The sequence below is a fragment of the Trichomycterus rosablanca genome, chromosome 17, assembly GCF_030014385.1.
Source record: "Trichomycterus rosablanca isolate fTriRos1 chromosome 17, fTriRos1.hap1, whole genome shotgun sequence".
Taxonomy (NCBI): Eukaryota; Metazoa; Chordata; class Actinopteri; order Siluriformes; family Trichomycteridae; genus Trichomycterus; species Trichomycterus rosablanca.
In genome coordinates this window covers 5,211,473-5,231,752 of record NC_086004.1, presented here as the reverse complement: position 1 = coordinate 5,231,752, position 20,280 = coordinate 5,211,473, and the positions used below count along the sequence as shown (strand labels likewise).

Sequence of the window (20,280 nt, the reverse complement as noted above, 5' to 3'; positions counted from 1 at the left end):
AGGGAAGGCATGCAGCAGAACCTCGTTCCTCTGTCTGATGACCTAAAAACATGGCTAAGTGTCGAGTGGGGTGCACAGCAGACATACCAAACATTTCGAGTGGGCTGTTTCCATATCCAAAACCTTTTGCCCCCAACATTTCCACTCTCCGCCTTTTTAGCTTTAGCTTTCTCAATTTCATTTTTCCTAGTTCTCTGTGGACTCTTTCTCTTTCCTGACTCTCTGCCCTCTGTCCCTTTTCACCCTGCTGCCCCAGACCACATTCCTCTGTAAGTGGGCGGAAGGTTGAACGTGTATTTGGGAGCCCAGTGGAGCAGGAGAAGCCTTGTTTAATTGAGGGATGTCACACTGCTTTATATTTTCTTTCAGACAGAGGGGTATGTTTTGGGGAGTTGGTGGCACAACAGTGAGGACATTATTAAAGGAAGTCATTCCTAACCATGCAGTTATGTCTCCCCGTACTTTGGCCCCTGGGTTAGATCTGGTGAGTGAAGTGATCAGTGAGGGACCCCTGCTGTTAATTATTCGCTACTGCAGATTTCTCACATATTAATGATTTAAACTGAATTTATTTGGTTACGATTTTGTTTGTTAGGTCATTTTGGATCTGATTTGGGTCAGAAAAAAACTAAGGTGAAAAAAGACCAGACTACACAGTTGTATATGTGGGAACCCCTGGACAAATGAAATATTTCTGAAATATTATATCTAAAATATTTGATTTGAACAACCTCTGTAGTAAACTATAAAAATTAAATAATAATAATAGTGGTGTGTACAAAAGTCTTTACATTGGATAATTAATCTGTATGTTTGATTTGGCACCGTTTTCAAACCAGGCACCCTTTCTGGCACAAACCTTCTATTTATAAGGGTGCACTGATGTGTGTCTCCCCCTCAATGGCTAGGTTTACGTACCTCCATGCACCTTTTGCAGTTGTGAGCCCAGCCCAGGATTTAACCCCCCAGGATACTGCTGTTTCCATCAGCATGGCTTTTACCATTGTGCCACACAAGCTCACTAAAGGTGGGGCAAAGGTAGCATAGTGGTTAAGGTACTGGACTAGTAATCAAAAGGTTGCCGCTTCAAGCCTCACCACTACCAAGTTGCCACCGTTGGGTCTCTGAGAAGGCTCTTAACCCCTTAATTGCTCAAAACTGTATTCCGTCATAAATGTAAGTGGCTTTGGACTTACAGTTTTAGTTGTAAGCGTCTGCTAAATGATGTAAATGTAAATGTTTGTACCATAGTAACGTTCCATTTCATATCAGTTGTAACCAGCTAGGAGACTTTTTATTCTTGTTCAGGGATTTATTTACTCACTCATCCTTGTAGAACGTTTTTCTTCCTCGATATTCCAGGATCATCTTGCATTCATTTTTTGGGAGAGGAGAGGGAGTAGCTTTTTTAGCCTCAGTTTCTTTTTCCATTTACCTGTGCAATGTTTCCTGTGTCACTGGCTGCCACACAACCCCCAAGCATTATCGATTAATCTTAATCCTAAAGTGCTCCTTTTTACTCCAAACATATCTTTGGTAATTGAGGCATACTATTTCATTTTTATAGCATTGGTTCACAGTACTTGTTTTCTAAGATGCCCTCAGCTTATCTAGACGTTGTTTTGCATACTTAAGATGTTGACTCTTGACATGAGATCACAAGTTAGGTTTCCTTTTGATGACTCTTCATCATGCAGATCAGGATTGAGCAAGCAATGCTTTTCTATCCAGCAACTCTACCTTCAAATTGTATTTTGACTTCCCCAGTTAATTGTCTTTTCTTAATGATACTTTATGCAAAATTGTGAACTGGAAATGCTTGAATATTTTTACAGCCTCTATCTACTTTTTAGGCATTAATTAGCTTCAGTTTCAAATTAGCCAGCACATGGTTGCTGATTGTTTAAGGCACAAGGGTTCAGAGTCAGAAGAGTCAGAAAAGTTATTTCACTCTGGATTTGTCATTAGCTTAAAATTTCTATTGAATTTAATCAATCAATTAAATATTGCTTTAAATAAATTTAAACTACAGACTCATTCATGTTGGGAGCTTCATATATTTTGAAATTTGTGCTTAAAACATTTTAGTCATCAACACTTAGACTCATCCACCTAAAAAATGTCTTCATACATTATTAAATAAATTGTTTCCTTGTTGCAGGTGCAAAGCAGCCCAAATGACAATACTTCCTCCGCCATGCTTTAAAGCTGGGACAATTTCTATGTAAATCCAAAACATTCACAAAGCTTCTCTTGTGTTGATGTTTCGTTTTGCTCTGATTATGTAATACTTTGTTTTTACAGTTTAGATGTAAAACAACCAAGGGGTGAAATGCAGTTACACAAACACTATTGTCAGAGGGTTGGGAGGTTGAATCCAGGGTTCAAACTGACAGATTATTGTGCAAGATTCCTGCAACTTTTACCTGCTCAGCTCCAGGCTTTTAAAACACTTTAAATAAAAGCTTTAGCCAAACAAATCAATTAAATCTTTACAATAATATTACACTGAACACAGAAAAACCTTCTTTATTGGTGATGTATAGGCCTGCAGTGCTTGAGGCAAAGTATTCAATGTTTTCTTCATCTTCTGTGTCAATATAGAAGCACTGAATATGAATCATTTCCATCCAGTACTGAGACAGGAGCTATAAAAACAAGAACGGATCATTGTAGCGGTTGATCCGATTCCCCCGATTATTGTGATATTCATTTTCATGACATGTCACTTCATACGTCAACGTTCTGTCTTCATTTCCGTCATATCTGTCTTTGTTTGATCTAATAAGCTATTCTGTGCTAGATATCTGCCTTCCAATCTGATGACTTCAAGAGGCACTGCATCTCGGTGGGCTGACGGGAAGAGGGTAGGACAGGAAGGAGTAGGCGACAGGAGTCGCATTTCCTCTCGTGTCTTCACTTTTGGCCCTCAGGTGATCGATCAGCAGAGACCAAGTTTATGCACGCCCACGGTGGCTGATGCTACACACGAGTGCACAACCGTGCATTACTCAAGCAGATACATGCACATAATTATCCTACGTGCAGTGATAAAGTAAGCTACAGCAGGCTAATTTGTGGTTAGGCACTTTTATGCACCATTTCTAAGAAGCTAAGAAGCATACCTGAAAATGAAGGCCATGAATCACTCATATCAACGACATTTGCATATATTCTCTAAGATTAATAGTCTAGTTATTTCATAAGGCTGCTGCACTCTCTTAAATTCAGCAGTTTATGGGTTCATAAGTAATGATATTGAGGGCTTTGGGTGATTTTGATGTGTCTGTTGGAATGTTGGCTCATTCAGTAAAAGAGCATTTATGAGATCAGACACAGTAACCACAAGACCTGACTGTCAGTTGATGTTCCAATTCATCCAAAAGCTGTTCAGTGGGAATAGCGACATGTGCAGGCCACTGACATTCCTCTAAATCAAACTTATCAAACTATGTCGCATATAATTTATTTTATATAATGAATTTAATACACCTGTTGCTTAAGAATGTGAAGCTCTCAACTGCTGCAGTGGTTCAATGCACTAGCTTTCAAGTTCAAATCTCAACTGGACTATCAATTACCAAGGTGCCACCACAAACCATGCTTGGCTTTGTCCTGATGGTGGGATGGTTGAATGGATTCCTCACTGCTACTGCAGCTGCGGCGTGGCATCCTCTGGGTGGTGGAGGCTCCTGCACCAGAGATGGTTGATATTACTGATAGTAGTGTGTGACTCTCTATGTGTGCAATATTAATCTCTATGAGAATCTGTCTCTTGCAAGTAGAAAGAAGTGATTGGCAACTGGACACACATAATAGTCTTCAGCTCTGCTCTGTCAGAGAGGTTTCTGTAGCTGTGGAGAGTGTTACAAATGGGAATTGGATACAACTAGATTGGAAGGAAAACAAAAGGTTGTCTTTGGCTGCCTAGTAAAGGGCATGCTTTCCTCTAGAATATAAGTGGTATCTATTTTCTCATAAACTGTTACCATTTGCCAGTTCCCACTGGCAAAAGAAGCATCCACACAACACAGAGTCCATCACTATACTTCACAAAAATAGGATTATTATGTATTTTGGATGGCATGTTGTGTTCAGTTTGGAGTTCAGTCCAGACGGTTTAATCTTTGTCTCATTTGACCATAAAACCATTTACCACATGACATCTAAAGCTTCCAAGTCTAACCTCATTGTGGCACTTTGATGCTTATCCTGCCGTATGTGCCAGTTTTAAGGGCCAGTATGCACAGACCAACCAATCTCACCTATAATATTTCATACACTTAAATTCAGCAGTTTATGGGTTCATAAGTTACAATATTAAGGGCTTTGGAAGATTAATGGATTCCTCATTGCTAATGCAACTGTGGCGTGGCATCTGCTGGGTGGTGGAGGTGCCTGCACCAGAGATGGTTGATATTATGGACAGTAGTGTGTGACTCTCTGTGTTTATCGCTCTCTATAAGAATCTGTCTCACCTATAAAGTTCTGTAAGTCTTTCAAACTGACCATTTTCAGTTTGGTGCAGCAGCCTGATCTTAGCAGGTTGATCTACGGCAAGCCGGAGCCTAGTGATTAAGGTACTGGACTAGTAATCCAAATGTCACTGGTTCAAGCCCCACCACTGCCAGATTGCTGCTGTTGGGCCTTTGAGCAAGGCCCTTAACCCTCAACTGCTTAGACTGTATACTGTAACTGTAATGTTAGTAGCTTTGAATAAAGGCATCTGCTAAATGCCTAAAATGTAAATGTGTTGGTGGTGCTTATACTCTAAAGGTACTAAGAGACAGTTTAAGCCGCTTGTGCATTTTTGCTTTAATCCAGAGCCCTATTGAAAGCACCTTTCCAACCATGTTGAATGCTTTGTGTTAGCATGCATGGCTAGGAGTGGAATCCACACTGAAATGTTTTGAAATGTTCTGAAATGTGATTTGTTGTGGTTATTGTAAGGTGTTGATCACTTGTTTAAACCAGGGATATTATACTTTCATAATTTAAAAAGTGTGTTTGGGGGTCATAATGTGTAACATACAGCTGGAAAAAAGGTTTTACTAGTTTATTTGTCTCCTTTATTTGTCTATAGTGTTTTCACAAGGTATGGTAGCTATAAGCGTTGTAGTTGTGATCTAGCTTTATGAACACCACTCAGTCAAAGCAGCAATGAAGTGAATGAAGTATCATATAATTGCTCTTATAATTGCTCTTAAATCACCTTCAACCTGCCGTCTTCCTCTTTAATAAATGTGGAGATTAAATACATCTTAAGCCGTAGAATAATAACCAAGCACATTTGCTGTCAATCAGAGAGAAAAGGTTTCTGCCTTTAGAAGGACAGTGGTACAGATGTAAGGTGAAGAATTCAATAAAAATAAATCCTTTTATTTAAAACTGACTTGTAAAAATGATATGGACATACACTATATGGCCATAAGTATTTGGACAGCAAGCTTATTGGACTCCCTTTTGCTGCCAAAACAGCCCTGCAACTGAGATGCACTGTGTATTCTGACACCTTTCTATCAGAACCAGCATTAACTTCTTCAGCAATTTGAGCTACAGTAGCTCGTCTGTTGGATTGGACCACACTGGCCAGCCTTCGCTCCCCATGTGCATCAATGAGCCTTGGCTGCCCATAACCCTGTCACTGGTTTACCACTGTTCCTTCCTTGGACCACTTTTGATAGATACTGACCACTGCAGACCCAGTCGTCTAGCCATCACAATTTGGCCCTCTTCAAACTCGCTCAAATCCTTACGCTTGCCCATTTTTCCTGCCTCTAACACATCAAATTTGAGGATAAAATGTTCACTTGCTGCCTAATATATCCCCCCCACTAACAGGTGCCGTGATGAAGAGATAATCAGTGTTATTTACGTCACCTGTCAGTGGTCATAATGTTATGCCTGATTGGTGTAGAGTGGCTGCTATGTAATTTCAGGTGTAACAACAGCCATTCTTCTGAGCAGGCTTCTTAAAGTGTGTCCATTCAGTCTATTTAGGCCGAAAGTATGTGGACACCCCTCCTAATTACAGGTTTAGGTGTTTTTGTCACACACTTTGTTACAAGTGTAGAATATACTATATTAAAATGTAATATAATCAATTATCTAAAATAACATCTTTCACATTCTTGTTTCAGCATGAGTGTGTCCCTGTGCACAAAGCCAGCTCTATAAAAACATGGTGTGATGAGTTTGGTATAGAGGAACTCCAGTGACCTGCACAGAGACCTGACCTCAACCCCAGTGAACACCTCAGGGAAGAATCAAGTGTCAGTTGCAAGTACATACAGTACAGGTCATATAATACTAACATCCTTTATCTATCTACAAAACGGTTGCAATAAAAGCCAATCTTGTATAGTGTATTTGTAGAAATTAAAAGACAGAAAAGCAAACGGCTGCTCATTCTGCTTTAGTTACATATATACATACATACATATTAGTTCTATTCTTAACAATTCCTTTGTCAGTTGATAACATGTTTAAATTGCAGGTACACTAGGCACAAACACTAAAGACTAATTAAGTGTTTTAAAGTAAGTCAGTCTTTCCAATCATGGCATTGTATTTCATTGTATTATATGTAGCAAAGAGGAAGAGAGGTCTGATGTGAAAGCTCACTGTCAGGGAGGCTTGTTGCTGTGCAGGAAAACTGTCAAATTCCCAGAAAATGTTCTGACAAAAAGAAGCAAAGAAACTGCCAAAATTATTAAAGCATTGTTTGATGAACACCAGATTGAAGGCGAGCTTTTAAGTCTCCATAATTAACAGATTTAAACATCATTACTCATTTATTGGTAGAAATAAAGTGCTTAATGTAAAATAGGCTTGATGTTCTTCATCCCTGAAAGAACCAGAAGATTTTCTTTTTTTTAAATACTGCATCATCATTCCACCACAAATAATTCTGGACTTTTTAATTATTAAATAATTAAACAATAATAAATAATAATTAATTAATTAATTAAATAATTAAAGCTGTTCTAAAAGCAAAGGTCGGTTCTTCTCCTAATGAGGTCATTTATATTAATATATTGTGATGAGTTTCATCTGTCAAGTAGTTTTGCTTTGTTAAAAGCATTACAAATAAACACATATTTTGAGCCTTAATGATACAGCAATTACAAATCTTCTAATACGTTAATTACTCCTCTCTCTTGTGACGTTGTAAATCTTAGCTTTTATCTGACCTGAGATTCGGAACGATCCGGCTGACACTATTGTTCTACATGTACACACATGTTGCCGCTCTGGCAGGCTGCCATGGCAGCTGCGTGTCCTGTCAACAGCAGATCACCTTGAATGAATTTACCGTAGGCCCGTGGGAGACGTGGATCCACCCTCGGCCGTGGGGGTGGAGCAGACGTGGACCTGCGTCAGTTGTTAAGTGCTGCTACACACCCATGGCAACGAACACTGTTTGTGTACAAGCCTTCCAGGACGCAGCACCAAGGCGGCTGCTTCTGTTCAGTGGGACAGCAGGCCCCGGGGATAGCAAACAACACGCCAACACCCTCCTGGGTCACCTTTCTTTATTTAACCTCCAACTGTAGTTCTTTTTTTTTACTATGGGGCTGGATTTCCCAGATAAAGCTTAAACTAAGCTGAAAGGATTTTCAGTAAACATTCTTTATTTACTTTTGTATTACAGTGAGGATTTACCTGGGAAAACAGTCTGCTGTATTTAGTATACAGTAGATTCACACTTTGGTGAAATCCAGGTAGTATTTAAGTATGATTAATTGAGAGAAAGCTTCCTAAGGGTCCTTGAGTAGATTGGGGGCTTAAGAGGACCAAAATAATGACACTTAATCAGTACTGGGGACCATTATAATAAATGACATCTGCTGTTATTACATGGATTGGTCTGTGTGTTGTACTGGTACCCCAATTTTACATTATGACATCCTAAGCATTTCTGCTTACAACTCGTGTTATGATATGATACCAGTCTTTTTATGTAAAATAAATAAAATGAGCTCTGTTCTGGAACAGATTTTTAAATGTAACAAAGTTGTTCAGATTATTAAAAACATTACCAATTAATTCAGCATAATTGCTTGTCCTCCAGTTAACTAAATATATGCATACACCACTTCATGGGTATGTGAGGCTTATGGACATCCTTTATACCTAATGCCCCTGGTCCACTGTTTCAGTTTCCTGTAGGAGACAGTGAAAAGGTGAACAATTAATGTGCTGTTTTGTTACCCCATACAGTCCTGTTGTAGCAAGCGCTGTACTTTCCTTTACTCTTACCTTCATTACCTACATTTATAATAATGATAATAATAATAATATTATTAATAATAATCCATTGGACTATATTTGCGTATTTCACATTTATTCTTAAGAGTAGCATCAGCCTCCTTCTGTCCCTAGTATCCTTCCGTCCCATTTTTGGAACAATAATGTGTTCTCAGATCCATTCCAGCAGGGTCCAGCTCTTTGGGGGAAGCAGGGATGGCACGTTTCCATGGCAATGTGCTCTCAGTGTTTTTCCCTTACAAAGAGATGGTGTCTGTAGCAGCAGTGATGGACTGATAATGGGGTTTAGTGAAACACACACACGCAGAATGTGGCCAAAACTATGTAAAGCCCTAATTAAACATTTCAAAACCATGAGCGTTAATATGAAATGTGCACTGCCCTTTGTGCAGGGTAGGGTGAGTTGAAGCCCCACACCTTTAATAAATGAAAATGAACCCAAGGGCAAAATGCTTGACCAATGTAGAACAATACTGTGACTAAAAAGCCACAAACACAAAAAGTATACATGCAAATCAGGTGGTAAAAATACAAAAACATAACAATATATATATATACACACACGTGTTCATTTTCATGTTAATTTTTCCATTAGCAATCATCTAGTGAAGCATTTTATTACACAAATGAATCTCCAACCCACGTATTTCCAGCAGTAATAAAGATTTAAACACAGATACACACGCCCACATGTGCACACACGCGCACACACACCAGCAAAGCTGATGCTGGAAATAAGCACCGTACGTCCACCTCCACACTGGCTTGTAAACAAACTAAGTAGCAATGATCTCATGCGTTACCTCTTAAACCCTCAATGCCAAATGACCAGGCAGTGCTAGTTCGGCTTATTAAGCACGTTATACAGATTTTAAGCTCAATGTTTTACATGCTTTTTTAGGCCCTTTTTGGAGAGAACACTTAATGCAGGGGCTGTAGGCTTGTCTGGAGGTTAACAGACGCTAAACAGATCATTCTACAAATGTTGCTAACTCCTCATCTAACTGACATGTCCAGCAGATGAAGAGTGAAAGTCATCATTCAGGGAGTAAAAAACTTCCTCCAGGAGCTCCGGTTTCGCCCCACAGTCCAAAAACATGCAGTCAGGTTAATTGGAGATACTGAATTGCCCTATAGGTGAATGTATGTGTGTATGTGTGTGTCTTCCCTGTGATGGACTGGCGCCCGGTCCAGGGTGATACTGTGTGCCTTGCGCCCATTAAAAAGCTGGGATAGGCTCCAGCATCCCAAAAACACCAAATTCACACTGAAGTAGGGAGGTGGGAGCATCATGATATGGGGCTGTCGCTCTGCAATCAATACAAGGGTTTAAACATCACTGAAGGAGACATATTGACTGACATTTCTGAAAGAATATGGCCAAAATAGCTTAAGAATGTTTGTTTTGTTTGTTTTTAAAGAAGATAAAGTGCTTGCATGCATGGCCTATCTATGGTGGATCTAATATGCCTTAGTAAACCTTATGAAGTGTAAAATGTATAAAGTATTTTAAAAGAGCGAGTCCATTAGATAAAGCTTTTAATTTAATTTTAAATTAATTTCACTGCTACTTATTTTTCACCATGAATGTCTTAAAGCTGCAGCTGACAACAACTGCAGCAAAGTACTAACGTTTTTCATTTCTTATGTCTGATACTGTTTTGCCTATCATTTTGTTTGTTTTGAACATAGATTTGTTTATGTGTATATGCCAACTGCATGTCACTGCAAAGCAAGGTGTCAAAACTGTCAGCCACTAGTGAACCCTGGAACGATGAAGAGAACAACTGCTGCCCTCTACTGTTCTTATACAATATTACACCAATATTACACCAATATTACACACTACTCAACAATGTACTGGACTTTGTACAACTTATATTATTATATTGCTTGTTTTACATTTCTTTAAATAATATTTTAGGTTTTCTTTTATCATACTGATATCTGACACATTTTACACATGAAACAGAACACCAACAAAGACTCAGAGAGAGAAGCAGAGTCAGTAAAAGAGGTTAAATGGAAAACTGTGGTCATGTACAGGAAGCTGTTAGTGAGAGTGTGTGGGAGGTTAATGCAGAGGACAGAGCTAGAGTTGGTCCTGAGGTTAAGATATTTATATCTGCCGTTTGATTCACCTCGTCCCCCGGTGCATTTTATCTGGTCTTGAGTAAGAAACAAAACCTTTATCTAGGTCATTGCACAAGTATGTCGCTTCATAGCAGATTAGAGTTTATTGTTATTACATCATTTAAATTTGGCAAAACAACCACTTCTCATGCAAAAGAAAAATGCAGGGGACCAAGCAGGGATATTACACACTCATCCATTATAATTATTCCTTAAGCTGCACACAGCTAGTCGATCCATCCTCCTTTTTCAAAAGCTGAGAGGAAACTAGCCGAGAGTCTGCACAGTGTTAGACAGAACAAACACAAAAAAAATAGTTTCAATACAGTGTTCGGAAAATAACCCAGATTCTTAGGACCTATGTGGCTTTGCAGCACAGGTGCTTAAATGTAATTTAAAATGTATGTAGAATTTATAAAAATGAATCCATCAAAAAAAACAATTTTACAAAAGCAGGGTTATTTAGATTAATGGGCCAAAATTTAACCTCAGTACTGCAAAAAAATAAAAATACAATTATTCATGGACCTCTCATCTGATAGCAATTACATTTACATTTAAGGCATTTATATACAAAGCAACTTAAACTGTGATCTTCTAATCACTAGCCCTACTCTAACCAATGAGCTTCCACTGTCCTACATTGCAGCACGATATTTTTGTAGGGTGTTAATACGTATGTTCTGACTGATTGACCTTTTAAATTGAAAGTAATGGACATTGTGTTCTCTGGACTAAAAAGAAAAATGACCATCTTAAATGTTACTAATCCAAAGCCAGCATCTATAAGGGTATGGGTGTGTTAGTGCCAATAGCATACATATTTTGCACCATCAATGCTGGGGGTAACATAAATCTGGGAGCAAGATATTATGCCATGAAGCCAGATTCTGAACATGCTATAACTATATGGATATGTAGTAGGAAAGTGCAGATGCTAGACTGGCCTGTCTGGATGAGGTGACACCTAAAATATCTTGTTTTTCCCATTTATTTGCATAAAATACCAGTTAAACAGGATTTGCAAGTAATGAAGTTCAGTTTTATTTATGTTTTTCTTTTTAATTAAATTTTCTTGATGACAGCTTCATTGTCATCTGGTGCTACACAGAAACCCTGAAGGCAAGAACACACCCTGAACAGAGTACCAATTAGTCACAAGGCAACATTCACACTTCACGCTCATTCATATCTAGGGGTAATTTATATTTGTGGCATTTAGCAGCCAGTTTCATCCAAAGAAAGGGTGGCGTGGTGGCTCAGTGGGTGGCACTGTCACCTCACAGCAAGAAGGTCCTGGGTTCGATTCCCAGGTGGAGCGATCCGGGTCATTTTTGTGTGGAGTTTGCATGTTCTCTCTGTGGGTTTCCTCCGGGAGCTCCGGTTTCCTCCCACAGTACAAAGACAGTGCAGGCGAATGGGAGATACAAAATTGTCCATGACTGTGTTTGACATTAAAACTTGAACTGATGAATCTTGTGTAACCAGTAACTACCTGTCCTGTCATGAATGTAACCAAAGTGTGTAAAACATGACGTTAAAATCCTAATAAATAAATAAACATCAAAGCAACTTATTACTAAATACAATGCAAACATATGAGGGTTAAGGGTCTTGGTCAAGGGTCCATCTGTGGCACCTTGGTGGAGGTGGTGGGGTTTGACCATTGTGATCACTAGTCCACTGAGTAATCACTGCATAGTTTTAGTAACCAATCAACCATGTCTTAGGAGATGGCAAAACTGATAGAAAAGAATTTAGTTCTGGGAAATAACAAAGCAGTGGTCAAGCTTAGGTCCGAAGGACTCATGTTGCTGTGTGAAACCCACTTTACCTGCTGTACCACAGTGGGCTTAAAGGCTGCCACAAAAGTAAAAATGCTTGTCAAAAATCAGCACCCTAAAACTAGACAAAAGTTTGTTGCTGATCACATGGACAAACAACAACATTGTTACACAAACATTGCTGGTTCTCCTTTTGTCCTGTGACCATATTGTATTGACAAAGACATAAAAATCTTACAGCGCTTGACATTGATCACCAATTTATGAAGCAATATTCACTGTCTGATTGCTATTCTGATTGCTCTATTCATATTGTGATTGCATTGTTTACCAGGTCACCTTTTAGATAAAGAAGTGGACAATTCATCTCTTTCCTGTCTATTCTTATTATAATTATCTCAGTACACCTTCAATGACCAGCAGTCTATCAGTGTGATACCATGTCTGGCATTGCTGTGAATTACTCGGAGCACTTTCTTACTGCTCATTCTGCTCAACCCAGATGCTAACAATTACAAAAAACATTTACAGTTATTTAGTAGATGCTGTTTTAGGTACGGTATTTAGTAGCCAGAGCTGGGCAGTAACTCAATACAAGTATCCAGAATATGCATAATGCATTTACTGATTTTCTATAGCTGCTACTGACTAGAGCTGCAATATTTTCAACCCTACAGGGAAATGCTGGATGCAAGGCGGGAAAACACCTTAGATAGGAGTCCAGTTAGATTACATGTCACCACATGCTCACCTATTTACTTACTTACTCAAATTTAGGGGTATTTTGTATGTTTAGGGGGAGCCACAGTGGATCTGGTCTGCATACCAAACTTGGCACAGTTTTATGCTGGATGCCCCTCTATTTTTATCACAGCTTGGGAGTAGTCTGTTTTCCTTGATGAAAGGAGGTTTAGGTTTTACACTGGGCAAAATGTTTGCTAATATACATGTTTTGATGGGGGCAGTTGAAAAATACAAAAACTCACCCAGTGCTAAGGTATTGGACTATCAATCAAAAGGTCCAAGTTGAGCAATGTCTTTAACCTATTTAGATTTAATCAAACCTCTGTGTTGCAAGTTGTAAAATACAGTTGTCGAACTGTCATCTAAGGTGGCAGAATGGGTGAAAAATATGGATACAGTGAGAGGAAATATTTACCAGCTTTTGTTTCAGTCATTATATGTACTTAATTCACTTTAAAATCACAGATTTCAACCTAATTTTACTTTGTAATAAATCAAGCCCTGGCAAGTGTCAAGGCCTACCCATTGCCCACCTTACCCCTGCTATATTGATACATGTACAGTATATAGTTTGATTAAATACATCAGATGTTTGTTTTGTGTCTTTCTGCATGTATAATTTATTTATTTATTAGGATTTTAACGTCAAAGCCTAGTGGTTAAGGTACTGGACTAGTAATCAGAAGGTCGCTGGTTCAAGCCCCACTACTGCCAGGTTGCTGCTGTTGGGCCCTTGAGCAAGGCCCTTAACCCTCAATTGCTCAGACTGTATACTGTAACTGTAATGTAAGTCGCTTTGGATAAAGGCGTCTCCTAAATGCCGAAAATGTAAATATAAAGTTATCCAACACTTTGGTTATTCGTTACACAAGATTCATCAGTTCACAAGTTTAATGTCAAACACAGTCATGGACAATTTTGTATCTCCAATTAACCTCACTTGCATGTTTTTGGACTGTGGGAGGAAACCGGAGCTCCCGGAGGAAACCCACGAGACATTTACATTTACATTTTCAGCATTTAGCAGACGCTTTTATCCAAAGAGACTTACACAGTGAGCTGAACACAATGAGCAATTGAGGGTTAAGGGCCTTGCTCAGGGACCCAACAGTGGCAACTTGGTGGTGGCGGGGCTTGAACCGGCAACCTTCTGTTAACTAGTCCAGTACCTTAACCACTGAGCTATCACTGGCCCACTAGGGAGACATAGGGAGAACATGCAAACTCCACACAGAAAGGACCCGGACCCAGAACCTTCTTGCTGTGAGGCGACAGTGCTACCCACTGAGCCACTGTGCCACCCTTATGCATGTATAAAAGCAAATGTATTGTTTTGTTAAGTTTTAAATTGACTTAAAAACATCCTTTATATGCAAGTTTAAAACTAAATTTGAAGTGGCCCTTGGCACAGTTTGCCTCTTGTCAAAGCTGCTCAAATCCCCAAGCTAACTTATTTTACTGCTCTTATCACTTTAAGAACTCACTGTTTATAAGCTGGCAAATGTGAGTAAAGCGTTGTTTACTTATTAAACCTGAACAATAACAAGACCCTGACCGCGGGTGTGTAAACTTCCTCCTCTGCTTCTGCTACTGTAACTGCTCGTTCAAATACTCAAAAGGGGGCGGGGACCTAACGACAGACGTGGTACCCGGATGTTTCTGTCTGCTAATATAAAAGCTGCGCCATTTTGCGTTCAGTCTCGTCTTCTCAACGTCCATCTGTCGTTCCGTTTCTACCAGGCGCATCAGATCATTAAACAAAGGTAAAGCATTAAAACACGCACCGAGTGTGGAGTTTGTTGTTAAATCATTTTATATTTGTTATACATACGCTCACATTGCATATTATTCGGTAAATTGAGTGTTATTTTGGGTGAGCGGTTTAGTTTCTGTGCTGTAGTTCTGTATTAAGGAAGCGGCCTAGCTTGGCTTCGTTTCAAACACCTTTTATCTGAGTAATATTTATCACAAACAGACTTTTAATGTACTACTTCGAGAGTAAATATTAATGTATAGCCATAGTTTAACCTAATTATTTACTATCTAATGCCATTTTCGGATTGTTTATATGACTTGACTAAGAAATGCAGCCTAGCCGGTTTTGTCTTGACTCTTCATTGACCGCTTTGTAGGACGAATATTAAATTATGGCTTTAACATGTTTAGACTTGCTGTATTAAATTGCATTACATAATTCGGTATTAAACATAAATGGTCGATAAGTTGCTGCTTTGAGAATGCTCATGTTGGTTAAGGAAGTAGGCCGCAGAATGTGTCGTCATTTTTATTAGCATTAGCATCCAGCTAAACCGTGTGTCTAAGCGTCTTTAGTCTAAGCGTTTTCCGGTTTGCTTGCTAACATGGTTTATGCTCGAATGTAAACACTTAGTCGTGACCGATTTTTTTTTTTGTTGGTTTGTGGTGTTCGGTAGAAAACAAACCGTAAACCCTCCTTCCCTTTGTTCTCAATGTGAATTTCCTATGGGATTTTCTCCGAGTATAAAAAAAATATTACCAACGGGGCGGTACTATCGCCTCACAACAAGGTCCTGCGTTCGATCCCCAGGTGGGCGGTACGGGTTTTTTTTTTTTTTTTTTTTTTTTGTGGAGTTTGCATGTTCTCCCTGTGTCTGCGTGGGTTTCCTCTAGCTGCTCCGGTTTCCTCCCACAGTCCAAAGACATGCAAGTGAGGTGAATTGGAGATACAAATTGTCCATGACTGTTTGACATTAAAAAAGTCTAACTGATATCTTGTGTAATGGGTAACTACCGTTTCTGTCATGAATGGAACCAGTGTGTAAAACATGACATTAAAATCCTAATAAATACTACCAACCCTAACCGACTCATTCACATTGCCCCCATTTGAATTTGTCACTTTCCATTAACAGTTTTACAAATTAGGTGCAAAATTGATTTACACTTGGCATTTAATCGACAATACTGGTATAGTAAATTGCTGCCGTTCTTTACTATTTTGGGGCAGCACGGTGGCTAAGTGGGTAGCACTGTCACCTCACAACTAGAAAGTCCTGGGTTCGATCCCCAGGTAGAGCGGTCTGGGTCTTTTCTGTGTGGAGTTTGCATGTTCTCCCCGTTTCTGCGTGGGTTTCCCCCCGGGAGCTCCGGTTTCCTCCCACAGTCCAAAGACATGAGTGAGGTGAATTGGAGATACCAAATTGTCCATGACTGTGTCGAATATAACCTTGTGTGAGCTGATGAACCTCGTGTAATGAGTAACTACCGTTCCTGTCATGAATGTAACCAAAGTGTAAAACATGTTAAAATCCTAATTAACAAACAGACTTTACTATTTTAGGTTAAACAGGGTACTCTATGCAAAAAAGCTACTTGTGCTTTGTGTCCAATATCAGGATGTTTTAAATTTAGTGCACACCTGAAGTCCACAGATAGATTCCTCCAGATCCTAGGTGTTCAGTCATATGTATATTTAAAATTAATCTAGTCTTGCCCTAACTGAAATTTGTGCACTTTTTTAGATGTCTTCTGATGAGGGAAAACTCTTCATTGGTGGGCTCAGCTATGAGACCACAGAGCAGTCCTTGGAGGATGCCTTTTCCAAGTATGGATCCATTGCCAAAGGTAACTTGAGTACAAATATTTTGTCCTCTGTTGTTGCACTCTTCTGGTATCTTAAAATGAACTTCCACCTCCTTTTTAGTTGATGTGATCAGAGATCGTGAGACTGACCGATCCAGAGGTTTTGGGTTTGTTACATTCGAGAATCCAGATGATGCCAAGGATGCCATGACTGCCATGAATGGAAAGGTAAGAACAAAACATGACTGGCTTGCTTTTCAAAAGTGCTATGACGGTGAGTTGTGTGTGATTTGTATACGTCCTCATTTTCTGTTGTGCAGACGGTTGATGGCAGAACAATTCGTGTTGATGAAGCTGGAAAGTCTGGAAGGTCAGGTGGCTTCAGAGGCTCTGGCAGAGGATTCAGAGGAGGCAGAGGAAGAGGTAGGTTTGGTGGAGGAAACAGAATTTACTTGGTATTACATGGTGAAGTTTGTGCTTACATAAGTTTGTGCTCTTGACCTCAGGTGGTGGATATGGTGATAGAAGCTATGGGGACAGAGGATATGGTGGAGACAGGGGCTACAGCAGTGGACGTGGGGGCTATGGGGGAGACCGTGGTTATGGAAGTAGAGATCGCAGCTATGGCAGTGGTGACAGGAGCTATGGAAGCAGTGGCTACTCCAACAGGAGTGGAGGATACTCTAGTGGTGGAGGATACAGAGACAACAGGTTTGTGTTTTACTTGTTTCTTACCTAACGTGTCTAAGATTAAGTGAATGTATGTAATCGCTAATTTTACTGTTATCACTTTATAGCAGGTCCCAGAGTGGTTATGGCTCCTACAGAGACAGCTATGACAGCTATGGTATGTACCATTCCTAATTATTGAAGTAATTCTAATGAACAAAGTGTTTAATTCTGCTCTGGCTTGGATTCTCAAAACATTTAGAATTTTCATAATCCTCCAACATTTTGCTGCATCAAAAGTGTTACTGTATCAACTTACCTCATCTGGAGCTCTCATAGTGGGTTAATACATTCATCTTAGTTTTATGAACTTCAGATGTATAATGTGCTTAAAATAAATGTAAATTAAACTGTGCACAAATACAAGTGCTGTTTGTACCAAATACAGGTCAAGTGATTCTACATGACTGAGTTATATCGACCACTTGCATTGTAATCTGTGCAATAAGTGTTGCTCTTGTTGACTTTGCGCATTGATATGCTGTCACTTTTGGGCCAAGTGTCACCTCTACCCTGCACTGGGCTGTCATTTTAAAAACCAGCGACTACCTGATTTGTAGAATTCAACTACTGTGTGAACATAATCTTTGAGAATCCAGCCCCTGGTCAACTATGCTGTCCAGTGCCAGTTACAATCATATTGAGCCTCAGACATATGATCGCTCTTGAATGCTTGTTACTGCAGTCAGAACAAGTTATTTCCAAGAACTGAAAGTCTACAGTTGCTTAAAATTGAACATTTTTTTGCGAAGGATGTCTAAATGATCCAGTGCCTTTACTCTTGCCTGCTTCTTGTCCTCAGCTACACACGAGTAAAAATCCTGATTTCAAGATCATCCCATCGCTGGCTGTATTAGATGTGCTCTTCGAAGATTTTTGGTTTTCACTGTTGTCAGTTTTACTCGTTCTAATAGACTCATGAAAACAAGATACTATCAGTTTTTTTTAAAAATGATTTCCGTACTCAAGCTTTACTGAGATTGCTGTCTTTTTTTTAAGCATTTGGTTACTGTAAACATTTATGCCATTTTTTTAAAGTCCCTGTACCGTCAGTTACTACTTGTTTGCCTTTGTATCTCTGGAAATTTGTTCAAACCATACTTAATCTCTGACCACTTCAGCACAGCCAGAGCTTCCAAAACTGAATTGAAATAAGACTAAACTAAGTTTGAACTTCATTAGATCTTAAACAAAGCTTGCTAAACTGATGTGCTCTTGGTGGCGTGAGGTCACTTGTGTATTGCATTGCTTTAGTAAGCCAGGAAGGCATGCTTCATTTGAGCTACTAGCTCTTGCAAGTCTCCTTGGGATTGCTAAAGGTGTTGCTAAAATTCCATGTCCAAAGAGTGAACTACTTAACAATGGGTGCCTCATTCAAATTAAAACTCCAGGTAGCCCAAGGTACTTTGCTCTTTGACTTTTGAATTAAGTGCTGTTTATAGACTTAAGTACTCTCTGTAAAACTTTTGTTCCTTTGGGGAAAGAAATGTTGTGTATCAGTTTTTCCTTTTTGTTAAAAAATGGCTTCATGAAGCCTATTAAACAAGTTTCTGAACATGCTCTGACTTCCTTGGCCTCTACACAATGATTTGAACGCATAAGTGAATGTTCTGGACATTGAGGGTGGTGGGGGTCATTGTACACATAGGTGGATGGGTTTTATTAATTTTGGAATGAATACTTGGTGATAGCTTTGTAGGATCTGGGTTTACAGACAGCAATATAGTAAGTGCTAATTCAATACAAATATCGCCAACACTGTGTAATGCTTCATTAAATCCAAGAGTTCTCCACTAGCGATTTTGGGAAGTCAACAAAGTCCTTGGAGAATGAAGTGTTGTGCCTACAGACTCAAGTCCTGAGACGAAAGCTGCTCTCTTGTCTAGGGCAATTGTGGATATAGTCCTGTAACGTGAGGTAACGACTTTTGATCTCCTGTCCGCATCCTTTCAAGTTTCATTATGTCCATCACATTTCCTAAAACGTCCTGTCCTGTGTTCTGTCTATTTGAATACAAGCCTAAAAGCCATTTTACAGTATAATGCCCTGTTTCGACAAACGCTTTTACTAAAGTATCCTATGAAACCCTTAAAAATCAGCTTCTTGAAATATCCAAACTCAAGTCCTGCTAAATGAGAAACAATTCTATATTGCCTTGTAAGTTGCTGAATTGCTGAAATCAGCACTGTCCTACGAATTGAACATTACTGCTTCCTTTTGATCCCCATTTTATAACTTTGTTAGCTGCATGTTGCCTAGTTGTCACTACCACATTTGGTCACTGTACTTTTTCTTTTGCAGGTTAATCGCAATAGGAAATGTCAGGCAGAACCTGGTGGCTGTTGCTAGTTTGTGACTAGCTTGAATGACTTTCACAAAGTCTGTAGAAGGTAAGTAGTACAATCTGTAAAAGGTAACAATGTACAGGGTGGGCCATTTATATGGATACACTTAAATAAAATGGGAATGGTTGGTGATATTAACTTCCTGTTTGTGGCACATTAGTATATGGGAGGGGGAAAACTTTTCAAGATGGGTGGTGACCATGGTGGCCATTTTGGATCCAACTTTAGTTTTTTCAATGGGAAGAGGGTCATGTGACACATCAAACTTATTGAGAATTTCACAAGAAAAACAATGGTGTGCTTGGTTTTAACGTAACTTTATTCTTTCATGAGTTATTTACAAGTTTCTGACAACTTATAAAATGTGTTCAAAGTGCTGCCCATTGTGTTGGATTGTCAATGCAACCCTCTTCTCCCACTCTTCACACACTGATAGCAACACCGCAGAAGAAATGCTAGCACAGGCTTCCAGTATCCGTAGTTTCAGGTGCTGCACATCTCGTATCTTCGCAGCATAGACAATTGCCTTCAGATGACCCCAAAGATAAAAGTCTAAGGGGGTCAGATCGGGAGACCTTGGGGGCCATTCAACTGGCCCACGACGACCAATCCACTTTCCAGGAAACTGTTCATCTAGGAATGCTCGGACCTGACACCCATAATGTGGTGGTGCACCATCTTGCTGGAAAGGGAACGTGCCAGCTTCAGTGCAT

At 39.4% G+C, this 20,280-nt stretch overlaps 1 protein-coding gene across 2 annotated transcripts; it reads left to right on the top strand.

Moving 5' to 3' along the window:
* Positions 1 to 14,615: 14,615 nt before the first annotated feature.
* Positions 14,616 to 19,614, top strand: cirbpb (cold inducible RNA binding protein b). Of its 2 annotated transcripts, none has more exons than XM_063012603.1 (7): positions 14,616 to 14,695; positions 16,433 to 16,535; positions 16,615 to 16,721; positions 16,814 to 16,916; positions 17,000 to 17,204; positions 17,291 to 17,340; positions 19,524 to 19,614. In XM_063012603.1, exons 2-7 carry the CDS (start codon positions 16,433 to 16,435, stop codon positions 19,526 to 19,528), a joined length of 573 nt encoding a protein of 190 aa, XP_062868673.1. In that variant the 5' UTR covers positions 14,616 to 14,695; the 3' UTR covers positions 19,529 to 19,614. The 2 variants fall into 2 exon arrangements, with proteins under 2 accessions (XP_062868673.1, XP_062868672.1); XM_063012602.1 differs by lacking the exon at positions 19,524 to 19,614 and adding an exon at positions 18,025 to 18,132.
* The last annotated feature ends 666 nt before the right edge of the window (positions 19,615 to 20,280 follow it).